This window comes from Gorilla gorilla, chromosome 21, assembly GCF_029281585.2.
Source record: "Gorilla gorilla gorilla isolate KB3781 chromosome 21, NHGRI_mGorGor1-v2.1_pri, whole genome shotgun sequence".
Classification (NCBI taxonomy): Eukaryota; Metazoa; Chordata; class Mammalia; order Primates; family Hominidae; genus Gorilla; species Gorilla gorilla.
Window position 1 is genome coordinate 53,707,023 of NC_073245.2, and position 14,011 is coordinate 53,721,033.

General features: G+C 39.6%; 1 protein-coding gene across 6 annotated transcripts in view; it reads right to left on the reverse strand.

Annotated features, from left to right (window-relative positions):
* Positions 1–14,011, reverse strand: part of CHD6 (chromodomain helicase DNA binding protein 6) — a 216,602-nt gene that overhangs the window by 79,609 nt on the left and 122,982 nt on the right. For all 6 annotated transcript variants that reach the window (XR_010132270.1, XM_055372994.2, XM_055372996.2 and 3 more), the window contains 8 exons: positions 11,986–12,072; positions 11,666–11,800; positions 9,833–9,954; positions 7,617–7,860; positions 6,264–6,440; positions 5,501–5,644; positions 2,181–2,436; positions 1,143–1,353 (listed from right to left, as the gene is read on the reverse strand). Coding sequence is in view for 5 of the 6 variants with exons in the window: in XM_055372994.2 (XP_055228969.2) it covers positions 1,143–1,353; positions 2,181–2,436; positions 5,501–5,644; positions 6,264–6,440; positions 7,617–7,860; positions 9,833–9,954; positions 11,666–11,800; positions 11,986–12,072 (1,376 nt within the window). In the remaining variant the exon portion in view is untranslated. The remainder of the gene's footprint in view (positions 1–1,142; positions 1,354–2,180; positions 2,437–5,500; positions 5,645–6,263; positions 6,441–7,616; positions 7,861–9,832; positions 9,955–11,665; positions 11,801–11,985; positions 12,073–14,011) is intronic.

The window sequence follows — 14,011 nt, forward strand, 5'->3', positions numbered from 1 at the left end:
AAAAATCTGCAAACTAACAGTTGTACATATTTTAAAGAGTAAGATAATATAAGAAGCAAATGCTCTGGCAATAGGCTCCTAATCTATAGTGAATTGAAAGCTACAAAACTGCTTTGCAAGTTTTGATTTATTCATGTAATACAAGTCTCAAGAATCCTTTACATAGATATCTCTCCTATAGAGCTCTGAGGAATTATTTTATTGTCTAATCAGACTTTGAAGAATATGTTACATTAAGTGTCAGCATACCCATAGTTTAATTTGTCATTTCTTTTAATCCTCTTGCTATAAAGTACATGTAATGTACAAGGGCAAACAGAATGTTAAAGAATAAGAACATCTGTTAAGACACCGAGATTTGCTATGAAAACAAGATTTTCTTTAGACTTAGCAATGCCTAGGCTACCAGTTTCTATGATCTTGAAAGTCTTTTATCATTAAGAATGAATTTTTAAAAACTCATTTGTCATCTTCAGATCATTGATGTGTCACAATGACGGAAAATCTAAAGTAATACACATGAGGTAACAAATGTAGTTCCCATACAGAATCCAAATAACCCACACAGCACCATAGACTTTTTACTTGCATGAGGAATGTAACTTAGATTCAAGGAATTCTAAGAGTATGAACAAGAAAATAAATTGGGATGCCATAGCCAGTGCATCATAAAACCTTAGAGGGCTTGCTGAGAAAGGACATAAAATATCCCCACATTCTTTCTCTGTGAGTTGCCAGTTTATGCTCTTTCAGAAATTTGATATAGTGATGATTTCCAGGATATATTTCTTTCACCATTATTAAGCAACAAAAATGTAAATACATTATTTTCCTAGCCCTTTCTAATGCTATTTGAATTGTTTCCTCCAACTAAAGTGAATATAAATAAATATGTGGAATTTTTTTTTTAAGCAAAGCAAGGACTCTACATCATAGGTCATGAAATTTACTCCTGACAGTTAAACTTGGGTCCATTTGGTCATAAAATTTAACTCTGAATTTCAGTCTATCTTTAAAAGGAGATTCCTTTCCTCCGTTTTTGAATGTTTTGTGTTTAAACAAAATTTTTGAATGGATCAAAAAAATATCAAAGAAAAGGAACTGTCCCATTGTTGAATGCAGAGCTTTGACACAAGTCTCACCTTCTCTGGATGAGGTAATCTTCTAGGATGTCGAGGCAGCGCACCATCTGGGAGAAGATGAGTACTTTGTGGCCACCTGCAATCAGCTTAGGGAGTAGTTTATCAATCAACACAAGCTTTCCTGCTGCCTGAATCATGGCCTGCAGCTGAAAGTCAGGGGCATCAGGGCTGTGGGTTTTTCGGAAATCTTCTAGAATTTTCTCCTCTGCTCCTGAAAAGGAATGGAACAAAACTATTCCTCGGACAGAATATAAGGATAAAGGTTGTACTCTGCTTTACAGATTCTGGGAAAAATGAAGTGAATTCTTAGGTCCTAGACCAGCAGTCCAGTGAGGAGATGCTGGGTGCACTCTTTGGTCTGTGCCTTCAGCAGAGGGCTCTGCAGTGGCAGCAGGAGAGAATGCGGGTGCTCCACTCTCCTGGGAAGTCTCACCAAGTAGAGAGAGGATCTGAGATACCAAGTCCTAAGCTGACTCACCCAAGAAACCTTCCCAGACAAGAAGGACTTTCATACCTCTTGACATCACAAAGACTGTAAGATAATCCAAGCCACATTTTGATTTTAAAATTTCTCCAAAAGTTTCATAGTAAAAAAAAATCCTCCCAACATTTTCTCTAACTAGTTTGGTTAACTGTTAATTTGTCTACAGAGAGTTTTAATCTCATTGCAGCACTTTCACTGATTCAACTAAGTAACACATTTCCCTGTCCCCAAGTAGAAAGTGTGGGCCAGACTTTGAACAAATAAAGGGCAGCAAACTGGTGAGTGATATCCATCTTCTGCCCGGCAGAGTACATGCTGTGAGGCAGCTTGTTGGCAGAAGTTAAGTTCAAACCTTGGCTCTTGGTCCTTAGTAGCTATACCACTTAGGCAAATTCATCAAGCTCTCTGAATCTCAGTTTTATACTCTGTAAAAAGGTGAGAATGCATACATCCTAGCATATAATGAAAATTCAATACATGAGTTATTTGATTATCATTAGCTTCTCGCAGAGGTCATGGCAGTCCTGAGTTACTTCCTAGTGCCCCTGACTCACCATTGATCAGGTAGGGATGGTTACAGCACTTCCTCAGCTCCATCATGGTGTTGATGAGATTGGGCATGTTGTGCTGATTTGCCCCCTTGGTCAGGAAGGAAAAGTTCTTCTCGAGGATGGCACGGTAGTACTTTTTCTGGATATTGGTCAGTTCCACCTCAATGATCGTCTCTTGTTTGGGAGCAAGGTTCTTTTCCACATCATCTTTCAGCCGCCGAAGCATCATTGGTTTTAGGATAGACTGCAGTTTCTTTACCTGTCCAGGGAAATGAGACCTAGTTACCTGCCTCAATCCCAAGTTAACGATTACTGGGGTATTCCAACCTTCACTCTAATTTCTTGAACATTTACCCATAGCACTGTGGTAGTAGACTAAAAGAAAGATTATGATCGACCCCTGAAAATGGAGAGCTTATAATAGTACTGAAAGGGAATAAGGGATATGATTTTAATTCACAAGCAATTACTGAGAATCTAGTGGCAATCTCAGAAGATAAAAAGGGAGAAAGGTATAAAAGAGTACCTATTCTCTAGGATGGAGAAAACATGTCTCTCTGTCATTCTTTCTCTAATACACACACCACATGCACAGTAATTACCTGAAGAGTATTTTAAATTATGTTCGGAGGTATGAGTGATATATTACAAGGAAACTTAGACGCTGAGAGAATGGAGTAAGAAGTAGAGATGATCTGGAAAACAATTCCTCCTATACCTTTTAAGTAACAATAGCAGCATACATGCTTGGGTGTAGCAGTATGTAAAGAACTAATGTTATAGGTGACATCTACTCTATCATGGAATCTGTCACATCAGGGGCACTTTAAGTCTGATGGTGTTCTTTGCTACAATTTGTCTGTTCTTCCCCTAAAAGCACAGGCCTGGACAGCAGATCTTTATGCAACTGACTGCACCAGCAAGGTGACTTGTTCCCCCTCCCAGTGAGACAATGACAGACTGAGGGATTCAAAGTCAAAGTACCTGAGTTAACCTGGAGCTAAAACATGATACCGGTAAGATTAACTCTGATGGTAAAACAAAATAAGGGAAGATGAAAGTGCAAAAGAAATCACGTTTCAAGTCAGAAACGGCTGTTCAAAAATTTAAAAGGGGTAGACTCTGCATAAACAAGTTGTGTGCTGCGAGATTGCTTCCTGAAGAAATATAAAGTGATTTACAGAGAGTGATTTAGAAGAGTTACTTACAAAAGCACATTTTAGACAATGATGAACATGCTTTATTTTGGAAACAGATGCCTTCCAGAACGTTTATTTACTGTGTTTTAAAATACAGACATCTCATAGAGCAGAGATTAGAGTAGTGGTTACCAGGGACTGGGGGGGTGGGGCGGGGTAGGGAGGTATTGTTCAAAGGATACAAAATTTTAGTTAGACAAGTGGAATAAGTTCAAGAGATCTACTGAACAACATGGTGACTACAGTTAATAACAATGTACAGTATTTCTGAAGATTGCTGAGAGTGGATTTTGAATGTTCTCACAAAAAGCATGTGCTAATTAGCTCTATTTAGCCATTCCACCATGTATACATATTTCAAAACATATTGTACATGATACATATTTTTGTCAATTAAAAAAATAAAGCCAAAACATTTAAAATTAAATTGTTATATATAAATATTAAAAAAAAGTTTTGATGTCATTTTTATGGTTTTCTCCTACCTAACTCCAATCTTAAACTTAATCTTTTTATGAGACTTTCATTTTTACCAACCAAGGGTACTTAGAAATGGAATCCCCCATATGGGTAAGGAATTACTATATAAGAACCTAAAGAGAAAAGACACAGCTAGCTGATTGTTAAAGATAGGGACAAATGTCAATCTGCCACATGCTGGGTTCAGCTTTTGCCCTTCTCTTGGTTCATACCTTGAATCATTTAGAGTTTACTATATGCCAGACATTGTGCTGGTCAATACAACAAACACAACTTGGGAGAAGATGTGGGCCTTGTCCTCAAGGAGATCTTTTGTCTAGGAAGAAGAAAAAATGCATACCACAAATTAAGTGCAATGGGAGAAGAGGATGCATTTCTAATGGTCCAAAAACGGAGAGAAGGTTAGAGCTGGCTTTTGAAAATCAATAGATAGGGCAAATGTAGGAATTAAGTTTGATTATTCACTGCTCTGATGCAAGCCTGACTTGCATCAGAAGTAGGAAGAAAGAGACTGGAACCCCAGAGTGTACGCTTGACATGTGGGCAAAATTCCCAAACCTTTTCATTCCCCTCATTCTTTGCCCCAACCCACTTACACACCATTGCTGGATTAATTTGGCAGAGCTAATTATGTCATTCCTGTAATAAGGCCTTGCATGGCTTCTCTGTTACCTACTGAATTCTTCAAACTACCTTTCAAGATCTTCCCACAATATAACCCTAAACCCTTCTGGCCTTATATTTTCCAATTCATCCACTCTGTTTTCAGCTTAATCAGATGTTTCCCCACTAGTGAATAACTACCATGACTCTGATTATGCTGGGTTTTTTTTTTTTCTATGCAGAGTGGTTACCACCTCTTCTCTCGACACCTGTGAAAAGCTGCCCATCCCTCAAGATGCATTTTCAAATTGTACTCTCTCCCTAGAGTCTTTTCTAATTCTCAAATAGATGTAACCTGTCTCTCCTTTGAAGGACCACCTCTACTATTTGTTCCTCTTATGGCACGTACATTTGTCTGGGTTATTTCTATAATCCCTAGTGGAGATTCTATAATCCCTAGTAGAGTATTTATTACTATCAGTTGTTTTTTATTAGCTTTGAGTCCAACAAGGTAGACTTGGAACTGGACCTTGAAAACTGCAGAAATGCAGTTGATCTGGACAAAAGTGGACTTATCAACTACTCCAGGTATGTGACTGCCTTCTTTTCCTCACTACCTGTGTATTGTGCTGTACGCGAGAAGATGGGCCTGGGAACAAGTTGCAGATTTTGAAGGGGAAAGGATGAAGGATGAGGGAAGCAAAAGAAAGCACCATGCTCCTGAGACCAGAGCTGTAAGCAAAATCAGCGAATGCACAATATGTGAAATTAGTGAAGCAAGGAGGCCCGATACACCAACATAAAATATTTTGGGCGCATAAGATATTTTGGGTATGGACCCATCTATCCTCTGGGGCAATAAGAACTGCTAATAATCAGCTTACCCTCCCCAACATACACAAACACATAAAATAAAGGAGGTAACGCTCATTTTACCAGGAATGTGACAACTTGCTAAATCCTGGCCCCATAGCATCCTGCTCTTTTCTTGATGAAGATAACGATCACATTGTCTCCTCAATTCTTCGGGTCCCTAATTACCTGTTCCTCTGTTTTCAGATCTCCAAATTCCTCCAAGAAAGCGGTCTCTGAAGGAAACTGTGATGGCTCCAGAAAATTTAACAAACTGAAGAGCTCCTCCACAGAGTTCTGCAAGGGTGTTCCAGTGAGAAGCACTTTATGTTCCTGTGCAAATTAAACATACATGATGAACAGTGCTTGAGCCATCAAAATAGTGCATTTTCGTGGGGAAAATTAAGCCAGGGCATTGAGTGCTCAATGTGGGGCAATTCTGATCTGCTTTAATGAAAAGATAATATGCCATCATAGGGGTACAGTCAATAAACGAATCAACCTTCCTTTCACATCACTGATTCCAGCAGCACGTTCATGTTAATTAAAGCAACTATTCACTCATTCACTAAATATTATTGAGTGCCTCCCCACCAGATACTGGGCACTGTGCCAAGGCAGTAATGTTAAAAGGGCATCATCTTTGGTACCAGTTCATTTAGGGGCCTGGAAACCAGCCAAAACACCTTACATTTCCAAGTCATATATTTCATGGTATTTAAGAGTCCTCCTAAGTCTATGGAAATCAATCTGTGGCAAAGGTCAAATTGTTGACCCAGTTTGTAACCAAAAAATCTTAATTCCTATACTATTGCAGTTATAGAGACCAAAAAAGAAAATCTAATGTAAAAGGACTAGGCAGAAATAAGTTACATGCAGAATGGCTAAAGAGTGTTTCCTCCAAGCTGAACAAAAGGAACCTGTGTTTATGTAAAGAGCTGCTAACTCTCACCAGGGCCATAAGCTTTAGACCCTCCAGAAGTTTGCAGTTCCTATTCTTCAGTCTGTGGGCTTCATCAATTATCACACAGCTCCAGTGAATCTTCTTCAACTCTGGGCAGTCTGCTAGGATCATTTCAAATGTTGTGATGACGACGTGGAACTTGAAGACTCCTGAAAGGGGGTTTCCCTGAGGATGACACAACCAAAGTCAAAGCTTTACACCATGGCTATAGAATTCTGCTAATATCTGCTGGATTACAGGAGGCAGCACTACAAATGCTGGGGCCTAGGTGAGAAGACAAGCACTGCTTTTCCTCATGTGAGAAAAGAGAATATAAGAATGAACGAGCTAGTTAGCCAAAAGGCCTCACACCATCAATGAAACAGAAGCGAGACAACATCTGCCCTCACAAAGGTGAGAAGGATGGGCAATATGGAAGGCACAGCAAGGGAGCATTTTTATTTATTAGCTGTCATGATAAGGAAATCAGATAGGTGTTGTTCACAAGTTCCCAGCCAGGAGTCCATCTAAACCATGCATAGTTTGAATGCCCAAAGGAAATCTCTGCTATTTTTCAGACTTAATTTCACCTTATAATTTGAGTTCTAGCACAGATTGAAGGTAATGATCCTGATTCACCTAAGACAAGCGCTACTAGGCAGGACACAGCTTTGTTTTTCAGACTGTCTTGGTGTTGCCATCACATTTCAAGAGCAGAGCTGCATCATGTTAGAGCACTTCTTAAATTTCTTCCAAGTGTCTCTGCTGTTTTTGAAACCTCTGGAGAGACCACTGGCTTTCCTCTGATTGAAATCGTTTAATTTTTACCTTAATTATAAAAACCAGTGTGCAGGACAGACACACAACTATATTCAGCTAAGTGACAGCACTTAAAAACTTAAAAAAAGAGAAAATGTTGCTGTTGTGTTTTTAATGATTTGAAACCTATTTTCTCTTTATCCTTCTCTGTCAAATCTGTTAACCTCCTCTCCAAACTCCCTGGCTGGGAATCCATTCTCTGTATAGTAATTCTTTTGCTCACTTTCTTCACTGAACACATAACAATTCAGATAAAATCTTCTGCATATAAAAGTAACTTCATAAACCAATAAGTAAGTCAAACTTTCAGTGTCCTAAAAAAGGTGTATCTCAGAGTTTAGACAGCACGCTCTACAATCCTGTGTTGTATCATAAATTAAAATGAGCTACCAGGGAGAGCAGGAGTCAGCCTTGACAAACATATTACAAAGTCATTCCACATTAACACAAGATGCAGGGCACTGGAACTTCTGAAGATAAGTGACAGAAAGGCTGTTCTGAGCTTAGGCAGTCCCTGGGTCTCTGATCTCACATGAGGCTCACCTGGGCGTCTCTGTACACCATTTCATACTGCTGGATCATCTGCCTGCTGATCTGGCTGCCGTGGTACACAATGGCATTCATCTCTGTCCATGTCCGGAACTCCCGCTCCCAGTTAGTGATGGTGGAGAGAGGGGCGATAATGAGAAAAGGGCCGTGGATTCCTCTCAGAAATATTTCTGAAAGGAATGTGATGGACTGGATGGTTTTCCCTAGGCCCATCTCATCAGCCAAAATACAGTTTTTTCTGCAGAGAGTGAGAAATATAGGTAATTCATTATCAATATAGGAAACTTATAGAGGCTGGTTATAACTTGAAAAGATGCTTCACATACCTGTAAGATTATCACTGAAGGCTTTATCATCATTTCACATATTAAACTGAGGTTAGTTATTATTATTATTCATACTTTGCCTACTTGCAAAACAGAACCATGCTAATTTGGGAGAAAATACAGTCATGTGTCACTTAAGGATGGGGTCACACTCCGAGAAACGCATCACTGCGTGACTGTGTCATTGTGGGAACATCATAGAGTATACCTACTAAACCTAGATGGTATAGCCTACTACACACCTAGGCTGTGTGGTATATAGCCTATGGCTTCTAGGCTATAAGCCTATACAGCATGTCATTGCAGTGAATACCGTAGGCAATTGTAACACCATAGTAAATATTTGTGTATCTAAACATGTCTAAACACAGAAAAGGCAAAGTAAAAATAGAGCAAAATATAGATTAAAAGTGGTATACCTGGCCAGGCGCGGTGGCTCACACCTGTAATCCCAACATTTTGGGAGGCCAACGTGGGCAGATCACCTGAGGTCAGGAGTTCGAGACCAGCCTGACCAACATGGTGAAACCCCATCTCTATTAAAAATACAAAAACTAGCAGGGCGAGGTGGCGAGTGCCTGTAATCCCAGCTACTAGGGAGGCAGAGGCAGAAGAATCGTTTGAACCCAGGAGGCGGAGGTTGCAGAGAGCTGAGATCACACCATTGCACTCCAGCATGGGTGACAGAGCGAGGCTCTGTCTCAACAAAAATAAAAAATAAAAAAATAAAATGGTATACCTGGGTGATAGGTTGACAGGTGCAGCAAACCACCATGGCACACATTTACCTATGCAACAAACCTGCATATCTGGCACATGTACCCTAGAACTAAAAAATAAACATTAAAAAACAAAAACAAAAAAGGTATACCTATACAGGGGACTTACCATGAATGGAGCTTACAGGACTGGAAGTTGCTCTGGGTGAGTCAGTGAGTGAGTGGTGGGTGATGTGAAAGCCGAGGACATTACCGCACACCACTGTAGACATTATAAATACTGTACACTAAGGCTACACTCAATTTATTTAAAAATATTTTTTCTTCAATAATAAATTAACCCTAGCTTACTGTAACTTTTTTACTGATGAACTTCCAATTTTTTTTAAAACTTTTTGACTCTTAAGTGTTATTACAAAGAGTCAAGAAGTTTTAAAATATTTAAAAGTTTTTGTATAGCTGTATATTCCCATATATATATATTCCTATAAATATATATATATATTTTTGTTTTGTTTTGTTTTTTTTGGTTAAGGATTTAGAAATAGAAAACAGCTTTAAAGGATCTTCTGGATTTTGTTTCATCTAGATTGAGCCCAACCTTTTGGTGTGGCTGGCCAAAAAAAAAAAAAAAAGGCCGGGCGCGGTGGCTCACGCCTGTAATCCCAGCACTTTGGGAGGCCGAGGCGGGCGGATCACGAGGTCAGGAGATCGAGACCATCCTGGCTAACATGGTGAAACCCCGTCTCTACTAAAAATACAAAAAATTAGCCGGGCGTGGTGGCGGGCGCCTGTAGTCCCAGCTACTCGGGAGGCTGAGGCAGGAGAATGGCGTGAACCTGGGAGGCGGAGCTTGCAGTGAGCTGAGATTGCGCCACTGCACTCCAGCCTGGGCGACAGAGCCAGACTCCATCTCAAAAAAAAAAAAAAAAAGAAAAAAAAAAGGCACAAAGTCAACGATGTCTAAAGATCATTCCTTTTGGTTGGAGAAACAACTGACAAAAATAAAGTAAGTCTTGGATGATTAATGTGCAAAGATTACCACCCTAAATTGATGGCCATGCTGCTCCCTCTCACCAGTCTGCTACTGCGACTCTAGGTGTTCCAGGCTAAGGCAATAATATACCTCCGGGTACAAACATCTGGGCTGGTTTTGGTTCCTTACCTGTTATACCAGTTAAAAAGAAGCCAGTTCATCCCTTCCAGCTGGTACTCCCGGAGCTGGTTACTGTTCTTATACTCGCGAGACTTCTCAAGTTTCTGCCAGGAGTCTGAAGCAGGCCGCTCCTAGGGAGGAAAGCAAACAGCATAATAGATAGAGAATGATGTTTTAGGAGCATAACATGGATACTAATGAGGACAGTGGTAAATCTCACTGTCCCAAGGCTGGTTTCAAACTATAGTTATTACCTTCTGAGTAATGTATAGGTTGGGGGAACTAAGTAGGAGTCAGGCTGAGAGAATGGTTAGGAATCCTGATTGCTTCTAGATAATAACTTACAATTAGCTTCAGAATGAAACTCTCCCTGCTTTCTATCTGGTCCGTCACTGCATTACACCACACACCACAATTAGCCTGGTGCTGTATTTATTTATCCATGCACACACATGCTTCTTCCATTAGACTGTGAGCTCCTGAGGGCAGGGCCTATACCTTGTTTCTTACCATATCTCACACAAGAATCAACCTACAGCAAATGCTTAATAGATGACTGACAAGTTGAATTAAAAGCAGAAAACAGTATATAGGGGAGAGGGTTGAAAGAATAATAATCAACCATGCAAACAAAACACTGTGAACTATGTAAGTTTCTAATCACAGTTCTGCATCTCGAGACACCTCTATCTACCTTTCATATGCCAAAGAAAACAAAAACAAAACACTGCTCTTGAATGGACTCCTACAGGGACCTAGGTTTAATGTTCCGAGTATCAACCTTCCAGTGATGTAAAAGCAAGAAATAATAAGGAACTGGATAACAGTTTTTCATATAAAAATGGTAATTTTTTTTAAACAGAAACTGATCATTCCAGCCTATAGCCATATTCTTTAACAACTGATTCTCTTTTCAAGTTAGTTACACCTTAATAAAGCTCTGGGCTGGCTGTGGTGGCTCACGCCAAAGTAATACCAGCACTTTGGGAGGCCAAGACAGGTGGATCACCTGAAGTCAGGAGTTCAAGACGAGCTTAACATGGTGAAACACCATCTCTGCTAAAAACATACAAAAATTAGCCAGGCGTGGTGGCATGCGCTTGTATTCCTAGCTACTCAGGAGTCCAAGGCAGGAGAATTGCTTGAACTCGGGAGATGGAGGTTGCAGTGAGCTGAGATTGTGCCACTGCACTCCAGCAACAGACCAAGACTCCATCTCAAAATAAAAAAATAAATAAAAGCTCTGATCCCAACTCCCCTCCTTTTAATTGTTGGATAATCTATATACTTCTCAGGCGCCCTGGGAGATCTTGGCAGTTGAGTGGTAATAATCCAGCATCAGAAAAACAAATAAATTCAATAATGTTTATCAAAAACCTATGTTCTCTCTGTGGGAGTCACAGGGATCTGCAGATAAAGGACAGTTCTTCCACTTAATAATATTCCAGTTGAGTGAAGAACGGAAAATCAAAGAAAAGAGGTAGCTGATGAAGAGATAAGAAACAGGAAAGATACTACTGAGCTTCTCTTGCACACCAGCCATTACTTACAAATTTTATTTTACTGACTCCATACAACAGCCGCACACCAAGAAATCTAAGCCAATATCAAAGCTTCTTAAATGTCACATACATCAAAATAGACCTGAGACCTAAAGGTGACAAGGGCGCTGGCAAAGTTCGATCTGGGGTGGAAAACACTGAATTGAGGGTTCAATGAGAAGTAACAAAGGTAAAATACCACAGAAACCACCTAGGAACAAGCCAGGTGGACTTCCATGATTGCAAGGTTCATAAAATTACATGTTCCGAGAAGCGCCAGAGAGAGACAAAACTACTTTACCACATGCTTAATTTCAGGGAGAACTTGAAGAGATTCAAATTCTTTAACTTTTGCAGGATCTACATCTTCCTCTAGCTCCCATGTGCTTTCTTCATATGGTAGTGAGCACCACTTCACCAGGTAATGTGTTACCTCCTGGTGGGAAAACAGGAAAGAAACTTAATGTTCTATTAGGTTAAAGGAGTCAGTCATGTCTGCCAACCTCTGAAAAACCACCCTACATGACTAGACAGGAATACCATTAAGACAAAGGCCACATGTTAAAACAAGTGAAATATGTGGAAAGAAGGGAAGATGCTTTAGGAGAGGCAAATACCCACCTCCCCTGTTTCTGCATCCTTGGTGTGGGCCACCTCCAAGATGCGATCAACTTCTACATAGTCTGGATTGAACAAGTCTTCATCAGGCTAACACAAACAGAGAAGAACAGTTAGGAAGTATGTCCCCTTGCCTCAAATCCAACACCTAGGGTGTTATCTCTAAGTGATCCCTACTCTAGGCCCTATCAACAAACACAAAAAGAAAGGGTTTGCTTAAGAATAAAAGTCACGGCATTTATTCACTGTCTCCAAATCCTGCTCTCCATGACTAAATTTAAAGGATCTAACCATCTTAGAGGCTACACCCTAGCCAGGTAATAATTCCCTGTTGGTCATTATAGCAACGTACAAAAATCAGCAGAAGAGTTCCCTTTTCCTTACTGGTCCTTATTTCAAACACAGCCCTTGGCAACTAGGAATTACAGTTTCTTTTTCTTCTTAATAACAACAATAGTTAACACTGGCAGGGGGCATGAGGGAAGCTTCCTGGGTGCTGACAATGTTCTATTTGCTGATCTAGGTAGTAGTTACACAAATGTGTTTACATTGTAAAAATCCATTGAGATGTATACTTTTATCTTTATGCACACTGTGCTTCAAAAAAAGTTTACCTACAAAACAACAAGAAGCAACATATAGAAATACTTAATGTATGTCCAGAGTAATGCTAAGTACTTTCATTTAAGCTCCAAAACTACCTTACAGAGTAGGTACTATAATTACCTTACAGATTAGGAAACTGACTCAGAGATATTAAGTAATGTGACCAAGTTGACGGAGCTATGTTAACTGGACCGTTCACCCAGGTCTTTCTTACCCAGAAGCCGAAGCCCTCCTCCAGGAGTGCTGAAGAGCTCTTACTGCCACTTAGGCTGCAAGGCACTTTTGGGCTAATTTCATCGTCTAATCAATGCAGGATACTTTTTACAACATCCCTGGCAAGCCTCTCAGATTCAATTATTCCCAACTAAGAAATTTACTACCCTTCAAGACCTGATTCACTGTCGAAACAGCTTTATCTCTACCTCTTTAGGAGTAGCATCATGATCTTTATCATTAGTAAATTATAACTTAACTTCTTTCCTTATAACTATTGCTCATTGGCGTGAACTGCTTCCTTTACAGCAGCAGTAAGAGGATTCTTTCCTCTCTCTTTAGGCTCTTCAGCAATCCCCTCCCTATCTGGGTTAAAAAAAAAACCCAGTTTGTTCAACAGTTCTTCATATACCGTTTCCATCTTAATGATACGAAAAGCTAATATTTATGGAATAGTGCCTATGAGTTAAACACTGCTATAAACATTGTGTCCTTTATTATTCACAATAGTCAAGATTACGGAAACAACCTAAGTGTCCATCAAGGGATGAATGGATAAAGAAAGTGGGGTGTATATACCTAGACAATAGAATATCATTCAGCTTTAAAAAAGAAGGAAATCCCATCATTTGCAACAACATGGATGAACCTGGAGGATGTTATACAAAGTAAAATAAGCCTGACACACAAAGACAAATATTGTATGATCTCACTTATATGTGGAATATAAAATAATCAAACTCATAGAAGCAGAGAGTAAAATGCTGGTTGCCAGGGATGAAGGGGAGGGGTAAATGGGGAAGACATTGGTCAAAGGGTATAAAATTTCAGTTACGCAGGATGAATAAGTTCTGGAGACCTAATGTATAGCATGGTGATGACAGTTAAAATACTGTATTATATATTTGAAATTTGCTAAGAGGATAAATCTTAAGTGTTCTCACCCTTAGCGGGGAAAAAAGAAAGAAAAAAAACCCCCTACTTATGTGAGGTGATGGATATGCTCACTAGCTTGACTATAGTGGTTATTTCACAATGTAAACATACATTAAAACATCAAGTTGTACACCTTAAATATAATTTTTTGACAATTATACTCCAATAAAGCTGAAAATGGCAAGAAAACTATGATCTAATCCTTGCAGGTATTCTGTGAGGCTGATTCTATCAGGAGTCCTGCTTTTTCCTATGATACTGAGTTTGAAGGAGC